A 21,088-nucleotide genomic window follows, 5' to 3' on the forward strand; every position below is an offset into this window, starting at 1 on the left:
TTTTAATTTTGCGCTTTTTTCCTTTTAATTCCCCTTCGCTTGATATATTTCTCACGTAATCTTTCTACTATTTATCTCTTTCATTAAAATATGATAACGTTTTATGGCATATGAAACGCATGAAGGAATTCACAAAGCCAGAGCAACTCACTGTGTCGCTACTATAAATCCTTCAAGAGAACTTACTGCTATCTAAAAACCTACTAATGATGTAGCATTATTGCATCAAACTGCAAAATATTAACACAAATAATAGACACTGCTATACAAATATTAACATGCACTTCTTTTGACTTTGCGCAAAGTAGCAACGATTTTTTTATGGATGTCTTGTGTGAAAATTTTCTAGTTTTATTTGTTACCTATATTCGGTGAACATTTATAATAGAAGTTTCATTTTCTCAGTTTGCATGACATCTGACAGCATATATGATAGATATACACATATTTACAAAAATTTAGTTTATTTGATAAACACGAATGAGTTTTTGTTATAGACTTCATTAATAAACTCGAGGACAAAGCAACGAAGACTAATTAAATTGTAGTTTTTTCAAGAAATAGAAAATGTGTCATCTATTATTAGTTTTACTATCTGCTGCACTAACGTTTTATTATGGTAGTAGTGTTCTACTATCAGGTCTTACAAGTAAACCCATGTAAAGAAGGTGAACAAAATTATATCTGTGGCTGTAAGGCAAAACGACCTATGCCACATTTTCACAAATTTTGAATCAAGACCTTTATTAAGATCCAGAATATAAAATTTATATTTCAGGAAACAAGGGGAATTAAAAGAACTTTTTCGCCTAAAAACAAGGATTTAGGAAGATACAAAACCATACGACAATATTGAAGTTGAAAACTTTAAGCGCAAGTCTCTCGAAAATAAACACATGTGACTTAGGTCGTTTTTGCCTTACAATCACAGATATATGTACGTATGTATGAGAGACATAAATGAAAAACATATACATATGCAAATAGAAAACTATTTACAAGAAGTCATTTGTAATTAGTTAATTCCATTATCTTGAAAAATAATTAATAATATTAAATAATGGTGAAATAAAAACTTAATTGTTAAAATATTGGTATTACAATTTCTGCTACTTGCTTTCGTACAAATATTTAACTAGGTCATTGATAGATTTGTATACTGTTATTAAATAAAAGTGCTTTGCAGTTACTCTACGAAGTTTCTAAATTGCAAATGCGCTGTGTTTTGTACTATTCTATTTAGTTCAATATTTGTCGTAAGGATTAAATAATTCTCTAACTGTTTGGTTCAGTGTCAGCATTATGCAAATTGAGCAACTTGAAAAAATTGATTATGTTTCACATCTTTAACGATATATTAACAATATTCATTTATTATAAATGATCTCCTCGCTCCGTGTAACGCAAATACTCGATAATTTATATTTGTAACATTGAGGTGTCTCATTTTCCTTACTTTCCAAACTTTCCTAGGTTCATCATCGTATATACATATGACACAAATTAAGGACATTTATCATTTTTTAAACTACCCTCATTATCTGTATTCATGCTCAGTAGTAGCAAGTGAGTGTTACACTTTGTTGCACGAGTGTGCAAAATATTCTTCTTAGAATTGCTTTAGTTGATCATGAACATTGTGGAGCATAGAAAATTGAAAATGTTGTGCAATGTTCTTTTTTTATGCTTTGCAGTCGACACGGTGCAACTCTGTCAGTATACCAATACATATGCATAGCAGCTCACAGTATTCCAAACTAATATTTAATTTATACGCTTACATCACCAAAAAATAATAAAATAATTTATTGTAAATTAACCCATTAGCTGGCACGATCCCCATTAAGGAATTTTGGAATTTTACGTACACCACTTGGCGCCAAACATATATTTGGTGTATTTTATCTGGCCAAAAACTTAAAAAAAAAAAAGAATTTGGCAGTTAATGGGTTAATATAGTGAGTGTACCCTGATTTACCAACTCCGAAAACGGAACACGCAATGACAATAAATTACAAACTTTCTTCTTTTAAAAATTTGGTTCAAACATTACTTGCAACCCCATTTTACCACTGTAAGAAAAACTGATTTGCACTGCTTTACATTTCCATTACCATTGCAAAATTTTAAACAGATGATCCCAATTTCAATTACAAAATTTCTCACCCATACAAGAGCGTATGGCATCCTCAGCATTGTAAAATCGCAGGAACTGAAAAAAAGAGATAAAGAGGTTCAGAGACCTTCCACGATTCAAGGAAGCGGTTGGAATTCACGGCGCCGTTTGCTTCTCTTTTCGCCACTAAAAGAAGAGGGTCAACCGACTCGAACTGGGCCCGGCTACTACCTAGTTTGGCTCGTGAGAAACAATCATCATCCCTGGGGCTTCTGCGTTCCTTCTCCAGCCGGAACCGCAGAGAGCCGGCCAGACGACGAATGGTCCTTGCTTTTTGCTATCGACGGTTGTAATAACAACCGACTGGCAGCGGGCAAAAGGGATTTAAACGTGTCCCGATCTCGTCATGTCCCGGCGCCCTTATCTTCTTCTTCTTCTTCTATTATTTCTTCCTTAAGCCACCCTTCTTTTTCTCCCCTGCCATGGTTTTCCAAAAAGACTCAGTAGTTCTAGAACGATTTCAGGCTCTCGATGACTGTTTTCGGAAAACACGAATACCTGGCGATTTTAATAATTGTTCCTGAACTTGTCCACTTGCTCGATTCCTTTTCAAAACGTGGACACTTCGATCAGTATGGTTTTCTCAAGGGAACAAGGCTTAAGGTTTACATGGCGATGTATTAATAGCTCTTTTCCAGTGGTAGGTCATTTCTACTTTCACTGTGTGCTAAATATTGTTTTGGCGAATGTGCAAAGCCAATTAAAACCATAATAAATATAATAAACGAACTTGTAGCGAGTGAATTCTCTGCAAGCGGATTATGTAATCTGATAACAATGAAAGAACTACTTCATTCAACGAAATGCATAACCATGTTGCGCAAGCATTTTGCTACTTCGTCTTCTCATTCGCCCCACGTCCGATCTATAATTATACATGCGAGCATGACCTATTAAAAGCGAGAGAAGGAAACACAGTAAAGAAAAATAGGCACATTGAATTGATTCGATGGTAGTTACGCGATGGTTTCCGCCGTGTGCACTATACGATGCACCGGCATATTCATTAACGTGCGAGTTAACGATGCACGTACCCGATTGTTTATGATGCCGTGGCACGGTTCTAACGAGGCTGACAATGAAGGCCTGCCGCGTAAGAATCGCATTTTAAAATCGTATATCGCATTTACTACGCACGTGTTGCGTGACGCGATTATAATTTCTAACGAGAGCCTAAAAATGTTCCACGCGTGTTGCAACGCTGAAAGAAAATTACTACATACCTACACCGTGTATAGTATGACTCGAAGTATACTACTATTTTTTCGTTCTTGAAACTGGGCCTAGGTAATATAGAATTGAGACTTGGAAAGAGGTAGTCGATCACGAAGGTTAGAGTTACCTGATGAAAGTACTGAATTTTTAGTAAAAGAAAAGCAATTTAATATTTTTATTAATGGATTTAGACCCTTGATATTCTGAACTAGGATGTAAGTAAGATAATTGAGAAGCTAAAGTTATACGCAATTATTCGTTATAATTTATACCAATCGTTACTAACAGCGTAGAACACGTCGAAATACATAAAAGAGATATGGTGTAACATGGTTGTTTCGTAAGTCTCAGATTTATAACATACATCTAGCTATATTCTACCTACTTTAGGGAACTTATCCATACATATTTCTGTGGCTTCGGATTAAAATCATTTTAAAAGCAAGAATTTTTATTAGAAGGGTAATACTTTTTTAAATCTTAAATGTTAAGGAGTAAACTTAAAACAAAAATAATTTTTCAGTTTATAAAAGTTTTTTTTTATAAATGATTTTAATTCAAAGACAAAGTATTAAGTACGGCCACAGAAATATGGACAAGTAGCTTATATGTGTATGAGCCGCTCATTTACTAAATTGATTGACTCCATAAACCAAAAATATTTACATTTATTTTAAATACAAAAAGTTAAGCATTAATCAAGCGCTAAAGCATTAAAATTTTAAACATTTCAAAAAGTGGAGCTAACCACTTTAATACACAGAATATGTCCAAATTTTAAGCAAAAATTCAAAGCAATTTAAATTACGAATCAGATTTTAAGAAGTATAAAACTGAGGTCTGAGTACTTACGTTCGTTTCATAAATTTTTAGAAAATCGTTAGGCTTAATGTATGAAAATTGAAATAAACGTACATTATATAGGATAATTCTTTATTATTAAAAATGGAGTAAAAATACGATTTGCTTGCGCTAACTTTTTTGTGTTTTCTTCTCTACCAAGTTGCAATTTATGCAATATTCTATTCCATAACTGTCACGCACGAATATCCTTATCGTGATGGTTGCAATAGGATGTAAAGTATAATAGTCGGTGCTACAAAATTCAAAAACCCGTCATAACGACTTCACGAGTGAGAAAAGTAGAGCGAATTGTAATTTTCTTTTCGAGTGGTTTACGATGGACATTTATGACATCAGTGCTTAAAAAATCGATATGTTTTACGTTCACCACGACGACTGATTCATTTATTCCATTACACGTGTTCGCTGATGATAAAAAACATCATAATGATGAGATGTTAATAATATGGAATTAATTACATTTGCACATTACCTCGTTGATAAGAAATTTCGATGTTTTATACTTTGACCTATCTTTGATGCTTTATAAATACTGTCCATACAAGCATTGTTCCATAAACATTGTAAGGCCACGTAATAATAACCAATAAAAACGAAGTTTCCACATTTTACATTATTTTGATAACTAAATGATATTCCTTACATAAATTGCTGTAACTTCTGTTTATTTTAGGATTTATATTTTGAATGAAGAAAAATAATGAAAATTACACAATTACTTATTAAAGTCCACAAAATTATAACAAAAAGTCAGCCAAGCGGGTTCTGTGTAGAATCATTAAAAGTACTCATACTTTTTGCATGAACTATAGTTTGTAGGACAAAAAGTAAATTTAATTTAGGTTCATAATTATGGAAAATAAGGATACAATAGAAAAGGTGAAAACTAAAGCGAAGATACTATTTAATTCCAACTTATTATGTACAAATTATAAATCGAAGCGAAAAGACAATATTAACCACAAAACGTTTCTCAGAAATCCAGACTGATCGGCAATATTCTGTCGACATCAAGATTTCAAGAAGCTGTAGGATGGAACGAAATATGTACAAGGGCAAAAGTTTCTGTAATTATGGTTTCTAACAGTGGATAAAAGTTACCTTTTATAATGGTACTTAAACTATGTAAATTCGAATTTCATCAATAAATTTGTTAAAATACTTCATGCAATACTTCATTCATTCATGGAAGAAAATTATCATTTTTATTGATTTCAATATTTCATATATTTGTTAGTTCCTTTTTTTTGGTTTTATCAAAATTTATGAATTTACTCCTAGAATTACTCCAAATTACAAATATTGTGTTATACGATAGGTGCATTCACTTTGCAGGGTATAATAAAAGGTGAACAATTTTAAATAATGTGAATATTAAAAAAATTTATGTTTCATGTCTCTCAACTAAAGAGGATCTTGAAGACTTATTTTTGACGTTAAAAGTATTTATAAGAAGATGACGAGATAGAAACATTGTAAAATATACTTATAAAAACAGAAAATAAAACTTTAAATGTCCTAAAAAATAGTAAATTTTTGGTTAGTTAATAAAAAAATGTTCCAATAGCTTTTATAAATTAAAACTGAAAGACTAAAGGGAAATTCTTCTGTGAGAAAATTTCCACGCAGTTTTTTTTTTCGTTCCATCCTAACGAGAATACATTTGATTAATTAATTAGTCCCCGGCTAAATCGGTCGTACCTACCATGTCTCTCAGTTCCTTCAAAATTTTCACAGTGCAGAGCGCACTTATTCGCATGCGAGCCCGTCCCACATACATAAATACATATGTAGTTCGGTAATCCTGATAGTTTCTCACCTCTGGCGCTGAGGGCGATGAAGGTCTGTGCGTGCCTCCTGACCATCGCTGGGTCCCAGGTACGTGGCACTGGCAGTCTACTCAGGATATGCATCAGGAAGTCACCAGGCGTCACCGCGGATAATTCCCACTTCAGTTTAGAGACAACCAGCTGTTCCCACCTCTGCAACAGTCAATTAGAGAGAGGCGTTCAGAGGCTGTTTGTCGCAAATGTTATCGAAAATTTGAACACGAAATAATAATGGGAACGATCGTATACGAGATAATGTAAACAGCGGTTCGGTTTATATGGTGAGTGCTGGATATTTGATGCTCACATTGAGGAACGTGGTAGTATATTCTTTTGCTATAAACGTTTTGTCTATAAGGTATTTTACTAGTCATGTTTTCTAGCTATGGAGTGTTTCATTGTTGTAATGTTCTATATGAACGATGTTTTATACTGCAAACCAGCAAATAAGATACTTTCCTTATGATGTATAAAAATATATCGATATTCTTCGTGTGGATTGTTGTTTAATGTATTAGACATTATAACACGTTCAAAGACTGAATCTTAAACTGTTATGTGTCTACATAGTACAGTATAGGTCAACATGTGACATGTAGTCATTACAGGCCACAGGAACATTGTTGGAGTTTTTTGTCACCCTAAGTACTTAACAATGAAGAGTAAAAGCATCGAATTACATATCTGCTTCTGTTCTATTTTACAAACTCAACCCAGACCACTTTCAAATAAGTAGGATGTTTCGTATTGTATTTTGAATGTAACAAATACCATTCGATATTACACATTTCATGTATTACATATTTGGTATTGTATTGGATTCAATGTAGGTTCCACATATTCTTCATGTTACATACTAAAGTTAATAGTCATTCTTGATATAAAACAACAAATATATTGTATAGATATTTAATCAAATTGAGACTTTTCTAAACAGTCACTGTGACCCTTGATTTTCACTGTTAATATTAAAATTAAAATAAAATCATGACAAACCTATATTCTCAAAAAAATATTTTTTTACATACCTTTCTTTACATGTTTACATAAACGTGCGCATCATTAACACAAGTAATATTTATTATAATATTTTAACTATGTACAATTGTATGCTGTTTCAATAAATAAAACTGCTTTCAAGTGTTTCTGATAGACGAAATATAGCTCCTATCATAATAAAGTTTCGTAAAATTGATATATGACATCCCCCGTTTTAGTTTATAATATTTTTCATTATGAACTTCATCGCACACTTGTTTTTGCTCAAATAAAAATATGTTACTAACCTCTAAGACTGCCTCAAATTGTTCGTATTCCTAATAAGCTCGTTGTTTCTGCCAAGTAACAAGTATAAGATAATAACTACTATAGTACACTTGGCGCCTTTTGTTATATTAAATAGATTATAAATTCATTAGTAGATAACATATTTCCCACAATGAATAAGTATTTAACGTGTATAAATATCTGATGTATCTTACAGGATATCCTTTGCAGTATGTACATGGTTTACTATATTGAACATTCTTCATTCTAAGTATCCTACATACTGATTATTCCCACTGTCTCCCATGTTATCAGTTTCTGCACAGGCAGGGCCGCATTTACTATAAGGCGCATTAAACGCAAGTTGGTACCTTATTCTCTATGGAGCAACAGTTCAAAGTCTTACCCTTTAACAAACAGCAATATAAAAAATATTTTACTGCAAGAAAATCTCTAAAAGAATATCTCACTGCTCCAGCTTCTAGATACAACAAATGTGTCTCTACTTTTACTGCGTAATTTAGTTACTACTTTTTTAAAAATTTAAGTCTGATTTGATTTTTTTAACATTTTTTAAAAATATAAATATATGTACACTGATCAGGATTAGGATCAGAAATCAGAAATCTCTTAATCAGGAGATGATCCCCTGAAATAATATGGATTTTATGAGTACCATCTCCTGATCTCTGAATAATACCAAAGTTGTGTTATTTTTAGTTTATTAAAATCAGTTATGATGGAAATGTCGACTTGTATTTCCAATAAACTTAAAAAAATGCGTGTAAATTAGATTAACTGAAAGCGACTTGTCCCTTTGAGACCTCCTAATGAACATTGTATTTAGGACCTTCAAAAGTATAAATGTGGCTTTGTACATAAATAGGCATATCTACTTCACATATTAAACATTTTGGATATTTAACTCTTTGTGGTCAGGCATATGACAATGGAAAGATACAGTACAAATGCACTTAAATTGATTACAATCTATCTATTAACAAGTTAGGAAAATGTGATTTCAGTCTGAAACCATTGGGCCGCAAAGGATCAAAGGAAAGTTGACTTATTATACTTTCCCACATTTCGTATAAATAATTGTACGCATGGTACAATACAGTACACACGTTAAAAATTCCACGTTTCACCGTGGAAGGCCCATTTAGCTACGTACGCATGGTTCACCATACTCGTCTACGTTCGCTTCCTCCGTGTGTATCGTAGTTGTAATCGAGTAGCGTACACGTACGTTCTCTGTTTCCTTTCCGTTTCGCGGATGCTCTGCTCGCTCGAGTACGTCGTAGTACCCTCGTTTTCTCTCGACCATGAAATTACACAGCGGCTATACTACGTGGAGTACTACGCGTCCTTCGGCTTGATTAAAAGTCCATTGAATTCGGCGGGTACGCTACTCAAGGCTGTGAAACTCTCTTACGGAACCGTATCACGTGGGCTTCTCGTCAGCACACCAAATAAAGTACTCTGTTTCGACTTCACTTTTACGATCTAGACATTAATATGATTATGGAGGGTCGATCATTGACTTATAATCGCTTTCACCGATCTAGACCAAATTTTAGAGAATTACTTTCTAGGACTTTTGGATAGTACCTACATGTATTTTGGATATGACAAAAGCAGGTCACTGTGTAGTTTAAATCGATTTTTTAATAAAAACAAATTATAAAAAACGTATCGTGTTCTAAGACTATGTATAAGAACGCTGATACACAGCGAATTGAAGAAGCTTTTTCAACTTAAATCGGTAGTTTTCTACCGATCGATTTCTCGAAGACTTTTCTTAATATTTAGAAGAGATATATTCAATTGTTGCGTCGTTTTTAACAAATGAAATTGGCAGAGAAATTGATATAAAGGTTTCTTTTGCTTGAAAAAGAATTTTACCTCCTTCCTTCTTGCCTCACCTCTTCGACTAACCTCTTATCCTTGAGGGGGTGGAGCTTCACACTCGACTGCGTCCGTACACGCTCGAACTCGAAACGTGACACGCAGCGTCAGTGAATGAAACAGAGACGAGGCGCTAGTACAGTGGTACAACCGCGATTTTTCCGCGACCAGACATTTTCTTCAGTGGTTTTGCAATTGTACTTAGAAAACGGATGTATAAGATAGTATGAAGGTAATAGTTTGTGTCGACGTATGGATTAAAGGTTATAAATGACTAAATGAATGTGGATACGACCTTTCTCTTCCTTTTTCTAATTCGTGAGATGAAACATTATGGGATTAAGTAGCTAATAACTGGGATTAAGTAACTTGACACTTTTCTTATTGCTTAAACGATTCGTAAGTATTTTTAGTAATGTATGTTGTGCTATGATAATATTTGTGTAATTTTCTAATCAATAATCGATTTTAAGGGTAGTAACTCTCTTACTAATAGAATTTTTCTCTATTTAAAATATTTTTACACAATTTAGATAATTTTTATTTTGAAGCTTTAAATCTTGCCTAAAGACCAAAAATAATATTTATTATAATCAGTGAAATTAATTTAATTCTACCATGTCAATGAATTTTTACATCACTGATTGAAACGAAATCGACAATGAAGTTTCTCAACGAGAAAAAAGTTATTTTACCACACAAAAAGGGGAGAACTCAGCAGCCATGTCAAACTAGCAAGGAAAGACAGAAAAGATTGCAAAGAAGCACGTGCTGAGAAAGAAACCCACTATAAAACACATCAATCATTAAGCTTTTGAAGGCGTAAAAATTCATTTACAGCCGTCGCGGTTCTCGAAAGGGATGAAATGATAAAAAAACAAAAGAACTACTTCCACAGCGGCGCGCATTAGCGTTAGTCGCAAGTAAAAGCGTCAGGAATTTGAAAGATTGTAACTATACAGGGCGTACCAAAGTGAGTTCCATCTAAAATTAACTTTTGCTCTACTGTCTTTCAAAGATAATGATACAGAAAAGGTTAAGACCAATAAAAAGATGCTATGTTCTGGTGTTGCTTCTTAAAATTATTTTTATATTTTTTATTGCACCTTCACTTTTCATTCTTTACAACCTTGTTGCTTTTCCCGAGTTGTAAATTTATAATTATTGTAGACTATATTTTAGGCAAAAACTAAAAGTCTTGTTATAGTTTCATACTCGTTAACGTCGATGATCTCATACAGCAAAAGAAACAAATTTCTGAATGTAAGTAAATCATGTTTCTACAACTCGTGTTTGCCTTGTCATATGTAAGGACGAAAGAAAATGACAGTCGCTTCAAGAGATGTTTGAGCTAGCATCGAGTCTATAGAAAGCAAATGGTGTATTAGTCCCTTCAGCGGGAAAATGTTTTTTATAATTTCCCATTTGGAACTAAATGTAAGTATAATACTTGCCTATTTTGTATACAATAAAGATAAAGTAAAACCTGTTATATTCAATAAACATTGAAGCGTACACCTGAGTTTCAACTGCGGATATAATCACTCTCCTCGTTTCAGTAGTTAAAATAAATGTCTCAATACCTGGACGCTTGAAATGTCAAATGTCTTAATAAGCGAGCAACCTAAAAATGCATATCCCGACACTTGAATTAAATCCCAGTAGCTGAATACACTACATATTGTTTATTAGGTATCTTAAGATACGAACACACTAAAGTTCACAAATTGTCCACAAACAATTTGAAAATTAAATTTCCTAAAAATTGTCTGTTCATGTATCTGTTTACATACTGCGCTTGGTGGCCGCGGAGAAATCGAGTAGAAGTGATAAAAACTTTGCGAACAATGTTTGCTGACGTAGACCCAGCTTCAGAACGTAAGTTTAAAGTTAAATAAAGTTACTATCAGTGTTCAAGTATCGGGACATGGTCAGTTAATGGGACATTTACCTTAAAGCCAATATATTATGTAGCCTGAACTACAGTCGCTGGATATACATGACGACAACAGCAATCCTTCTTTATCTATCTAATAAGAAAACAGTCGAGATACAAAGTCTCGAACGATTGTATCTCAGTCCGTAGCAATCGTTACTTCACGGGATCAGTAGTACGAGTCTTTGTTTCGCGCGGCATCGTCTGTTGAGACGGCCTGTACCACACAAATAGCAGAGTGCACGTAGCCGAGTGAGCGGCACAAAAACACGTCGGCTGTATACACGTAATATCTCGTCGATGGTCGTAGGAAACTCGCCGTGGTCGTCACGGAATGCGTCACGGTGCAACGACGCGGCGATGCACCGGGGCTACTCACGCCACGGTACGATGCGTACGCGAGCGTAAACGTAACGATTCCGAGCGAGAGGCCAACGATCCGCCTTGAAGATACGTATGCGTCGCGTTTACTATTTATAAGTAACGCGCGCGTTGCGGTTTTCTTGATTGTCCCGCGTGGCTCGATCGGAGACCGATAGTAAGACAAGTCGACCAACCAACTCGCCTGCCTCCCTTTATTATTTCGTCTTGGAATATCTGGTGTCTCAGCGCAACCAGCGTATGCCTGTGTTAAATGATGCAATGCCGCTATGCCGCGGTTGTACTTGTGCATTTGCATTTTTCCAGCGGACTGGTTCGGTAGACCAGCCAGTCAGCCAGGTTCTCACGAGGACGAGTTTTCACGCTCGAAATGACGCGTGTGCCTACTACGGGAGACGCGAATCCCAGCGATGTGCAACGTTCGATTTCGCGCTGTCATGATTGTGGAATAATTGCTGGTTTCAGTGTCCAGCTGAGGAGATCGTTTCGGTAAAGTATTTTATAGTAAGCATTTCTTTGATTGTTACGGAAAAGAATGGAAAAGAATTTGGTATGTTTAGTGGAATTGCAGGTACAGCGAGCAATGATTCATTGGTTAAATTCTTTCAAGATAATTATTATTACTATGCAGCGCAAAGCGAATGATTAATGAAATATTGTATAGATTTTATGAAAATGCCTACTCTTTTAACATTCTTATATATTTCTATTGATTTTGTTATTTTTGTGCGATTTTTCATACACTACAATCATTTTATAATTCTATTTTTGCTATATTCTTACAATTTTCTCCTAGTTTGTAATATAATTCATTCTTACTCATTTTCCTGCTACATTTTTATCTAATTTCTCTGAGTCATTTATGATATTCATGTATAATCCTAATCCTCCCTTAATTTAGAAACGATTTCATTGATTACACTATTTCTCGAATGTCTCAGTTTTTATATACAAAAGTTTCCCTAAAGTTAGTGTACCTTGAAAAAGCTTTTCCCAAAGATATCTCCAGAGAATTGAAAAGTTAGCTAGAATGTAATTTTCCCGCATTCTATAATTGAAAACAAATACTCCAATTGAATGTAATGTCATAGTAGAATCCAACCATTCGATCGATGAAAAAAAGTAGTCAGGGTTTCAAGAATATCTGCGCGTCGTGAGGTCAATATCATTTTATTACCATCGAACTTCCTGTTAGCTTTCTACCAGCGCCGATACGCGTTATCGGCCGCGAAATCGAGAGAGAAAGTCGATACCGTGCACGGATAAGAAAGAAGAAGGAGCATACCGTGAGACGTGGAATCGTTCGAGCTCTACACACATAGTATGTCCACAGGTGCGAAGCTATGGATGTTGTAATAAGCGTGTAAGCGTAACAGGGCCGTAACGCGTCAAAGGGAAGGAGCCACGCACTGAAGAACAAAGAAAGAAAATTATTATTAAAACCGCCTTGACCTTCTGCCGAAGGTGATTTGTACTTAACTTTAAACGCAACGTAACAATTGCAAAATTAGAATTCACACACCAGACCACTTCTTCGGCACTTTATTGTCAGAAATTACAAATTTGCGCATCCGTTAACCCTAACGATTTGAACATTTCTAAGAAATACAATCATCGTTTTGAAATTTTATTTGATAGTCGATCGTGGGACATTTTTTCTCTTAACGTTCTCCAAACGGTTTAAATAACCCGTCGTGTATTTTATACGTTATACGAAAACAAGTACCAGCTACGACGGATACTAGTTCAAGAAACGATCGATAGAAAAAAGGGGACCAGGGAGACGAGGACGTCTCGTCGCGGCCGCCTCAAAAACCCCAGACTGGTTCGGACCGGTTGACAAAGTGAGAATAGGAAAGCTGATTGCCAACGTCCGGAATGGATGCATTCCACCTGAGGAAGATAAGAGAAGGGAAAAATCGTCGAGCAGCTGGCTGCAAAAATGATTTTACATTTTAAACGCAGCAAATTCCATGCCTTCGAAGTTGGATACCGTCTGTACTTGTTAAAATCTCAGGACTCGTTACCATCAACGAACCTAGGCAGCATAAGATATACGTTTGTGAAATAGATTAACCGTTTAACGAAGACGCAATTTTATCTACAAAAGCCTGAAAAGCCTGTCAGTCTTTTAAACAGAATCTATTAAACATTTCGTAAACCAGTCATTTTTCGACAACATTACTCTGATACGTTTTTATGTAGAATGACGAGAGGGATCGATATATACAAAAACAGGAAGATTTTCATTTAAAACGAATGGTTCCAATTGTAAAATGCAGATACATTATTATGCTAGTGAAAAAAATATAGTCGTGAGTATTTAATCCATGATGAATTATTCGTTTTCCTTAAACATTTTTTCTTAAATCTAGCTAAAAAGAAAAAATACGGGTTGTTACAGTTGCGTGAATCACCCTGTACATATGTACTAATAAATATTCCACTATTACATAGTAACTACGTACTTATTACTTGATTGAAAATTGCGAGTGCCACAAAAGCTTAAGAGAACAAAGTAGTCTTGACATCAATAGTGAACATCTATAGCCTAAGTGTCTGGAGAATATGGTTCACACTTTAACTATCATCGAAAAACGAATTACACTGAAATTTCGTATCGTAGTACAAATGAGGAATACATACAACAGAGGAAGACTATCTTGTTGGTATTTGTTAGGCTCCAATTGAGAGATAATTAAATTAACGAAGTACTCTAGGAACACATGTATTTTTGAAAATGGTATTATGTATTAATAATTCATCAAATAAACAAAATTCGAGAAGAGGTCACGAGCGAAAATTGTAGCTTTAATTAAATAGTAAAAAAAACTGTGTATAAAACCCAATTCTTAAGAAGTTTAACATGTCTTGAGGTGATCCCTCACAACGTACTCTCAAAAACCTGTCACTTTTAATAGTTGCAATCTTCTTGGAGCACTGTTGAATAAAACTATAGCTTAAAAACTTAAAGGTTTCGGTCTCATAAATCACTTTCCAACAGATACAACATATTTCCAACAGATATTTTCTGCTTTCAATAAAAGTACTGAGTATTAACCAAGTATTTTTGAAATTTGAATAACAGCTGTTAAAGAAAAAATGGTGGGGGCACACAAGTGACTCGATACAACACTGGGTATTCATGGTATTGCGGTAGTGCGTATCGTGTGTACGCGCACCGTGCGTAGACGTAGGTATACGCATACGTTCGCACGAGTGACGCAACGCGTGTGCATGTGTGATTCACGTGCAATTTAACCCTCTGCGGTCTCGTCTGGCAGGATTCGATATTGCACTTCATACATCTTTATCGTCGTTGGATCAAATTAAACACATAACAAATGTACATATTTAATAAGAATATTCAATGATATCGGCCAAACGTAATATCGTTTATCCTGAGCAGCATTACACCAAAAAAAGATAAACAAATCAATCAAATTTAATGGCAAATGATTAACTTTACTTTTCGAACTCTTTAAAGTTTTAGTGGCACAGCATTTAATTGATGCTTAACTTTTTGTAGTCAAACTTTTATAGAAAACTTTTATTTTATGAAGTTAATGGATTTGGCAATTGATTTGGCCATTCATACATATATATAATTTCAGCAGAAGAATGAAAAATTTCCGAACGAAATATTTCGTTCAACTATGTTCGATCTTAGCTGAGCTTGAGTAATAATAACAAAAACAAAATTTTAGCATCCTAAACTGATATAATAGAAAGGATAGCGAATTAACTACTAGTTAGCAAAAGATTTTTCGCTGTATCGTGTTGCATGCATTTACTACAGGCTATTAAAATACCGCTAGGGCATTAAACGCGAGTTCAGCAGTAATTTCAAGGAAGCAAAATTGCAATTTCTAACGAAGATCATGATTGAAATCTATCTTACAGTATGAAACATTTGGTATCTGAAGTTGGCTGTAAAAACTGTTCAAGGTAGCGGACCTTGAAAATAATGGCTGCCGTTTGCTTTATCAACCCGCTGAGATATCACCCCTTTAACTACAGCTTCGACCAATATCGTTGTTCGCTTGTGCCGACGGCAACGTGTATGGTTATTGGTTTAAGTTCAGTTTTAACTCGAGTCGTATCTACCTACGTCGTAAATCGCTCGTCATTGATTGTAATTAAGCTGCCACTTCCGATGTACTGTATTGACCGCAACAATCCGTTTTATTCTGAAATTAAGTTATTTACTGCGAGTCAAGCTCGAATTACTTGGAGCAATTTTTACACAAGTCAGAACCAGTTATTTTTAAATTAATTTCTAAGTGTTCATGAAATATTAAAAGTCTAAAGAGTACCAAGTATATCTACTTGAATACAATTTCCAATGTACGACTGAGAAATGATTCGACTACTATTTAATTTGCTCCAATCGTCTTTTTCATATTTTGTATATACTAGTTGTTAGTAATCAATGGAAAGGTGGATATTTCACATAAACCAAGTCAAAAATGTAGAATAAAATATCTTCATAAGACGCCTCAGTTTTGAGAACGTTAAATTGAAATTTTGACTCAGACAGCGAGTGTATAGTACAGCTTTATATGCTTAAGTAACATGTAATTAGAAGCGACATAAGCATTCTTGTGTCTTCCCGTGCTCCTTGAACGTCAAAAATTCCTTTTCAGCATATTCGTGCCTGGGCAAAATTCAACTTTCATTTTCTCGAAAGCGAAGTATGTTATCAAATTACGAATACATTTTACGTTATATTTTCGACTTTTTCTTACGTATAACTACCCTCGCGCTTAGGTTATAGTTCGTCACAAAAGTATCTAAGCAGTTGTTTTTGCTATAAAGTACATATTAAGCATAAATATGTATCAAGTCAGAGCTCAAACTTTTAACACGTCAATTTTAGGATATGTGAAGTAAATGAACACAACATATGTTATGTTAAGGAAATAAGGCATCGTGTGAAATTGGATAATATCTAGTGATAGTGGTATGCTTAATAATTACAGTTATTAGCTGTAATTATAGTGGTTCCATGCTTTTCCATGCACGAGAACATGACGAAATTTCAAGCGACCAGATGGCGGGGGTGGAATCACTGCGACAGGTGATGAACGTGAAGCAACAGGGTTAAGCGTAGGTACTGTACAGGATGGCAATTTTTCTTTACATTTCAATTGAAATAAGTATTATTAAATTTATCAAGAGTAGATATATTATGTGATTTACAATATTTACAAAAACAAGGAATTATTTCTTGCTATGTAGGTATAATTTTCAATCTTATAGTTGTTACATTTTAGAGATATTCCTTTGTTTCGAATTTTTATTTATCTAATATGCCTCATTCATTAGCTTAACAATCGTTCAGGAATCTCCCTTCTGGTCATTTTTGAGTCAAGTACAATTTTTACTTTTCAATAATCTTTTAGTTTTTATCATTTATACATTTTTTATTATTAATCATTTACTGCTATTTTTTAATCATGTATTCCTCAGATTTCAGTTTTCCATTAATTGCTTATCTTTTTGTCAATGGCATCACTTTGTCTAGACAGCTTAATCATTTCTTCATTATGGAACTTCATTTTGTTAATGTAATAACTATGTAACGTAAATATGTAACATTCTAATAGCATATCAATTCTATTCTAATCCGCCACTCACATTTTTAAATAAATTACTTACTTATTATTCGCTATCAATTATTAACTCTCAGAAAGAACTACCAATTATCATACAATAAAAATCATTCCTTTCACAAGTACATACCTACTTATTTTTATTTGTCCTGCATCATAACGCAGATCAGAATCATCCAAGACCGCTTTGGTCCACAATTTCAATCGACACGTAAAAGCATAAAATTAAATTAGAATCAGTTCGATCGAATGGCAGTGCGTCACGCGAGGAGCCGCAAAGAAAAGAGTGACCTGACAACAGCTCGTAGTCTCGGCTACGATCAATTTTCGCACAACGAAAGGCGGTCCCGAATTCTAGACAGGACCGAGAGAGGAACTACGACCAAAAACGGGCAATAAGGTCTAACGGACAATAGCTTTCCTTGAGAAGAGAGAATCGCGGAGGGTTACGTCCCTGCCATTACCTGGCCAGTTCCGAGAAACGGGGGTCCGATTTATCTGGTTCGCAATGAGGAATCGATAGGAGGCGGCCTGTAACGAAAAGGTAGATGCCGAATTATATAGGGTGTGTCATGAAACTGTCATCACACGTAGGAACTACTTCCTCAAGTGGTCGTTTAAGAGTAGATATAATTTTTTGGAGAGAAACATTGATATCCAATTAAAAATTACATAGCAATTTACAATTTAAAATTCTAAAATGTTAAACATTTTCAGTGAACTCTCAATGACATTCTTTAAATTTTTTAAAAATGTGTGTGTAAATAGATATTAAAGAAAGATAAAAATCGTCTATTACTAAACATTCATACTCTATTATTATTTTACTATAAAAAACAGATCTACAACAAAGCATCGCGAAGTTTCATACACTCGTAACTAGTTATACAACATAATCTAACTTTTGACACTTCCTGAAAGAAATCTTTCAAATCATTAATAATTGTAACGAGTTCGTTGCCTATCATAAAACAATGCCCAAAATAGAATAAACAATTTGAATCGGTAAATCGTTCGTAAATAACCACTCGTTCGAAACATATACGGAAGAATTCCAGAGGAGTGATCGAATCCTTGTCAGATGGCAGCACGGGCAACTGACTAACTAACCAAACCGAAAATTCGGAACACCCGTTCGATAGGGGGCCAGAAAAGCGGGCAAAGAAAGAGAGGGCCAAAGAGAAAGTGAGAAGAAAAGGTAGAAAACGAGCCGACGGGAATGGAAGCCGGACTTCAGTGACTGGACGAGGAAAGAGGGAAGAGAGAATGATGCAGGATCGAAGGGCGGCGCCTGTGAGCAAGGTGTTTACCATTCCGGCCAAAAATAAAGTACAAAGGCCGGGAGGAGCTCCTTCTTCTTTCCTCTCGCGGCGTAACTGGCAACAAAAAGCAGAATCACCGTCCGCGCATTCCTTGCCCTCCATGGGCGTAAGACATTCCCGGCGCGAGGAAAGGGAGGGGAAGGACCCTCGAGAGAAAGAGGAAGAGAGAAAGAGTCGAAACGCTGGTGCGCGCTCGAGGGGTCGTTTTGCTGATCCTTCTAGTAGCCATCTATGGCCGCGCCACCAGTGTGCACCACGGCCAACGCTACTTCCAGGAACTGCCTCTCTCTTCTGCAGGACATCTGCTCCGATTACAGGGAGGAGAATACGTCTCGAGTCCTTTTTCGCACGTAACAGACCCCCTATCCCTCCTTGCACTGTTCCTGCACCGGAACAGAAGTCACCCTTCTTTTGCATTTATCAGCACGAACGTTCGGTGAAATATGGACGCGACACCGTGAAAATTTGGCCGCTTCTTGGGTGATCTGTTTCTTCGTTAGACCTATTGTTTCCTTGGGAGAACAGAGGGTTGATTTACTTTGTACTTGTATTTAAATATTTCTGACACAACTGAATGTCATCCAGGTATATCATCCAGGCTGACATCAGTCAGCAATATATCAATACTGGCGTATTTTTTTGTTGAGTCATCGACATCTGTCATTTTTAAAAGAATAGGTAATAAACAACATACCAGAACATTGTGGAGAATAGTGATGGTAAACCATGGACAGCAGATACATAGGATATTAAGAAATAAGTTCATTTTAATAATAATAAAAATGATTCCTTAGTAAAGGATATGAGAAAATCCGATTTTAAATAAATTAATTTAAAAAAAAATTAGCGAGTGCGAATTTCGTTAAAATTGTATTTTAATGTAAAATTTTCCTTTATTTCAAGTTTGTACCTTTAATATCTATGTTCTCCATCTTAATATTATTAAACACATAAAAACAAGTGTTCGTATTTCAGTACCTTTAATTCAATATTAATAGTATTTGATATATTTGATATTCTTTAATTCACAGAAAGGTCTAAAACTTTTAGATACTAATACAGAAGACACTTCTTTATTGTTAAGTGTTATTCTCATTTTACTATGTTTACCACGTACCAGTAGGTGGTGCTTGAAAAGTACAAAATTATTTTGAAATACTTGCAATAACTAAATATATATTTACATTTAGAAATATCTTTTTATTATGCATCATTGCATACAATACATATTATGGTTTTTTAATGGGGTCAAAAAATATTAGAAAATATGTTAAAATTTTAGATATTATTAAAAATTCATATACTTCTAAAAAGACTTAATTTATACTAAGGCTCACAAAAAAGATTGTTATGAAAACTGAATTATTTATCCAAGATTCAGCATAATGATGAACAAAACACTCTTAATCACTTATGTGTATCACATTTTACCAAAGTAACGACACTACCCAATTTAATGCCAAAATATTTAAGAACAATAAATTATCTTTTGAAGATTAGATACCTTATGATAATATGAATATTGTCTTTTATTATCGTTGGCATTTCAACCTAATACTACAATCTACATTTTCCCTGAAATCTTTTTCTATCTTATTCCGTTCAAGTAAATTTAAATTTGAAATAAAAATTTCTCTCCTTCAATGCGTGTATTTATATATTTGTTTAGGATACTGAAAGGAAGCTCTGTAGTTCCTTCAACGTGTACACAGAGGAAGACGTATCTCGTCCTCCCGTGTCGATTCCTTTCCAGGAACTGTGTGGGACATCTGCTTCAAATGCCGACTTCTATTTGTACATGTGCTTATGCATCCTCTAAAGGACCGTGAAACGTATCCCCTAATTCTCTACGCGGGTCAGGAAAAGAAATATCACTGATATTCATTATTATCCAAACTCGGCTATACATGGGCTAATTAGGTTCCTAGCTCCATGAACCCTCATCGTTTAAGGTTTAAAGGTTTCCTTTTTCCGTGTTCTCTATGTGAGATATATGCAATTCTAATTTTCGAGAAAGCCATTTGCTTTGCATTCAATTTTTTTCGTTTCCTCTATTTTTCATAAATTTTGTTATTCAATTAATATTTCACTTCATAGCTGGAGATTCAGTTCGAAGCAGAAACATTGCTTTATTATAGAGGTTATAATGATAAATACTGAATAAAATATTACGTAATCGAATTCTTGTAAATAGATTTCATTTTGAAAATATCTTTTGAAAGGGGCGAAGAGGATTTCAGTTTTAAACAATCTTCACAATTTTTGATATAAATCATTTGAAAGAATCATTGAATAGTGGAAGTTCTCAAAGAACTTGCTGCAACCTTGTCCGACTTGTTTCTACGTTCACTTTGGGAGAAGAACAGCGGTGACCTCATCGTGCGTGTCTGACGTGGTACTGGCAGAGACTACTGATTTCTCCAAGTCAGCTGCACGTGGTCTGCTCTTTGTCAGGCTTTTCCTAGCCTCGTGAGGACTTTCCTTCAAAATTGTTTCACGTAATATTTTCGATGCATACTTTCCTGGATTATACAAGATGGTTTATTTTCAAAACTCAAATTGAAAGTATATTTTAT

At 34.7% G+C, this 21,088-nt stretch overlaps 1 protein-coding gene across 1 annotated transcript in view; it reads right to left on the reverse strand.

The window, feature by feature from the left end:
- The window catches only part of Cycd (cyclin D), a 65,842-nt gene that overhangs the window by 13,250 nt on the left and 31,504 nt on the right, over positions 1–21,088 (reverse strand). The window contains exon 3 of the mRNA XM_076393683.1: positions 6,075–6,237. Within this exon, the coding sequence (XP_076249798.1) occupies positions 6,075–6,237 (163 nt within the window). The remainder of the gene's footprint in view (positions 1–6,074; positions 6,238–21,088) is intronic.

This window comes from Calliopsis andreniformis, chromosome 3 (genome assembly GCF_051401765.1).
Source record: "Calliopsis andreniformis isolate RMS-2024a chromosome 3, iyCalAndr_principal, whole genome shotgun sequence".
NCBI lineage: Eukaryota > Metazoa > Arthropoda > Insecta > Hymenoptera > Andrenidae > Calliopsis > Calliopsis andreniformis.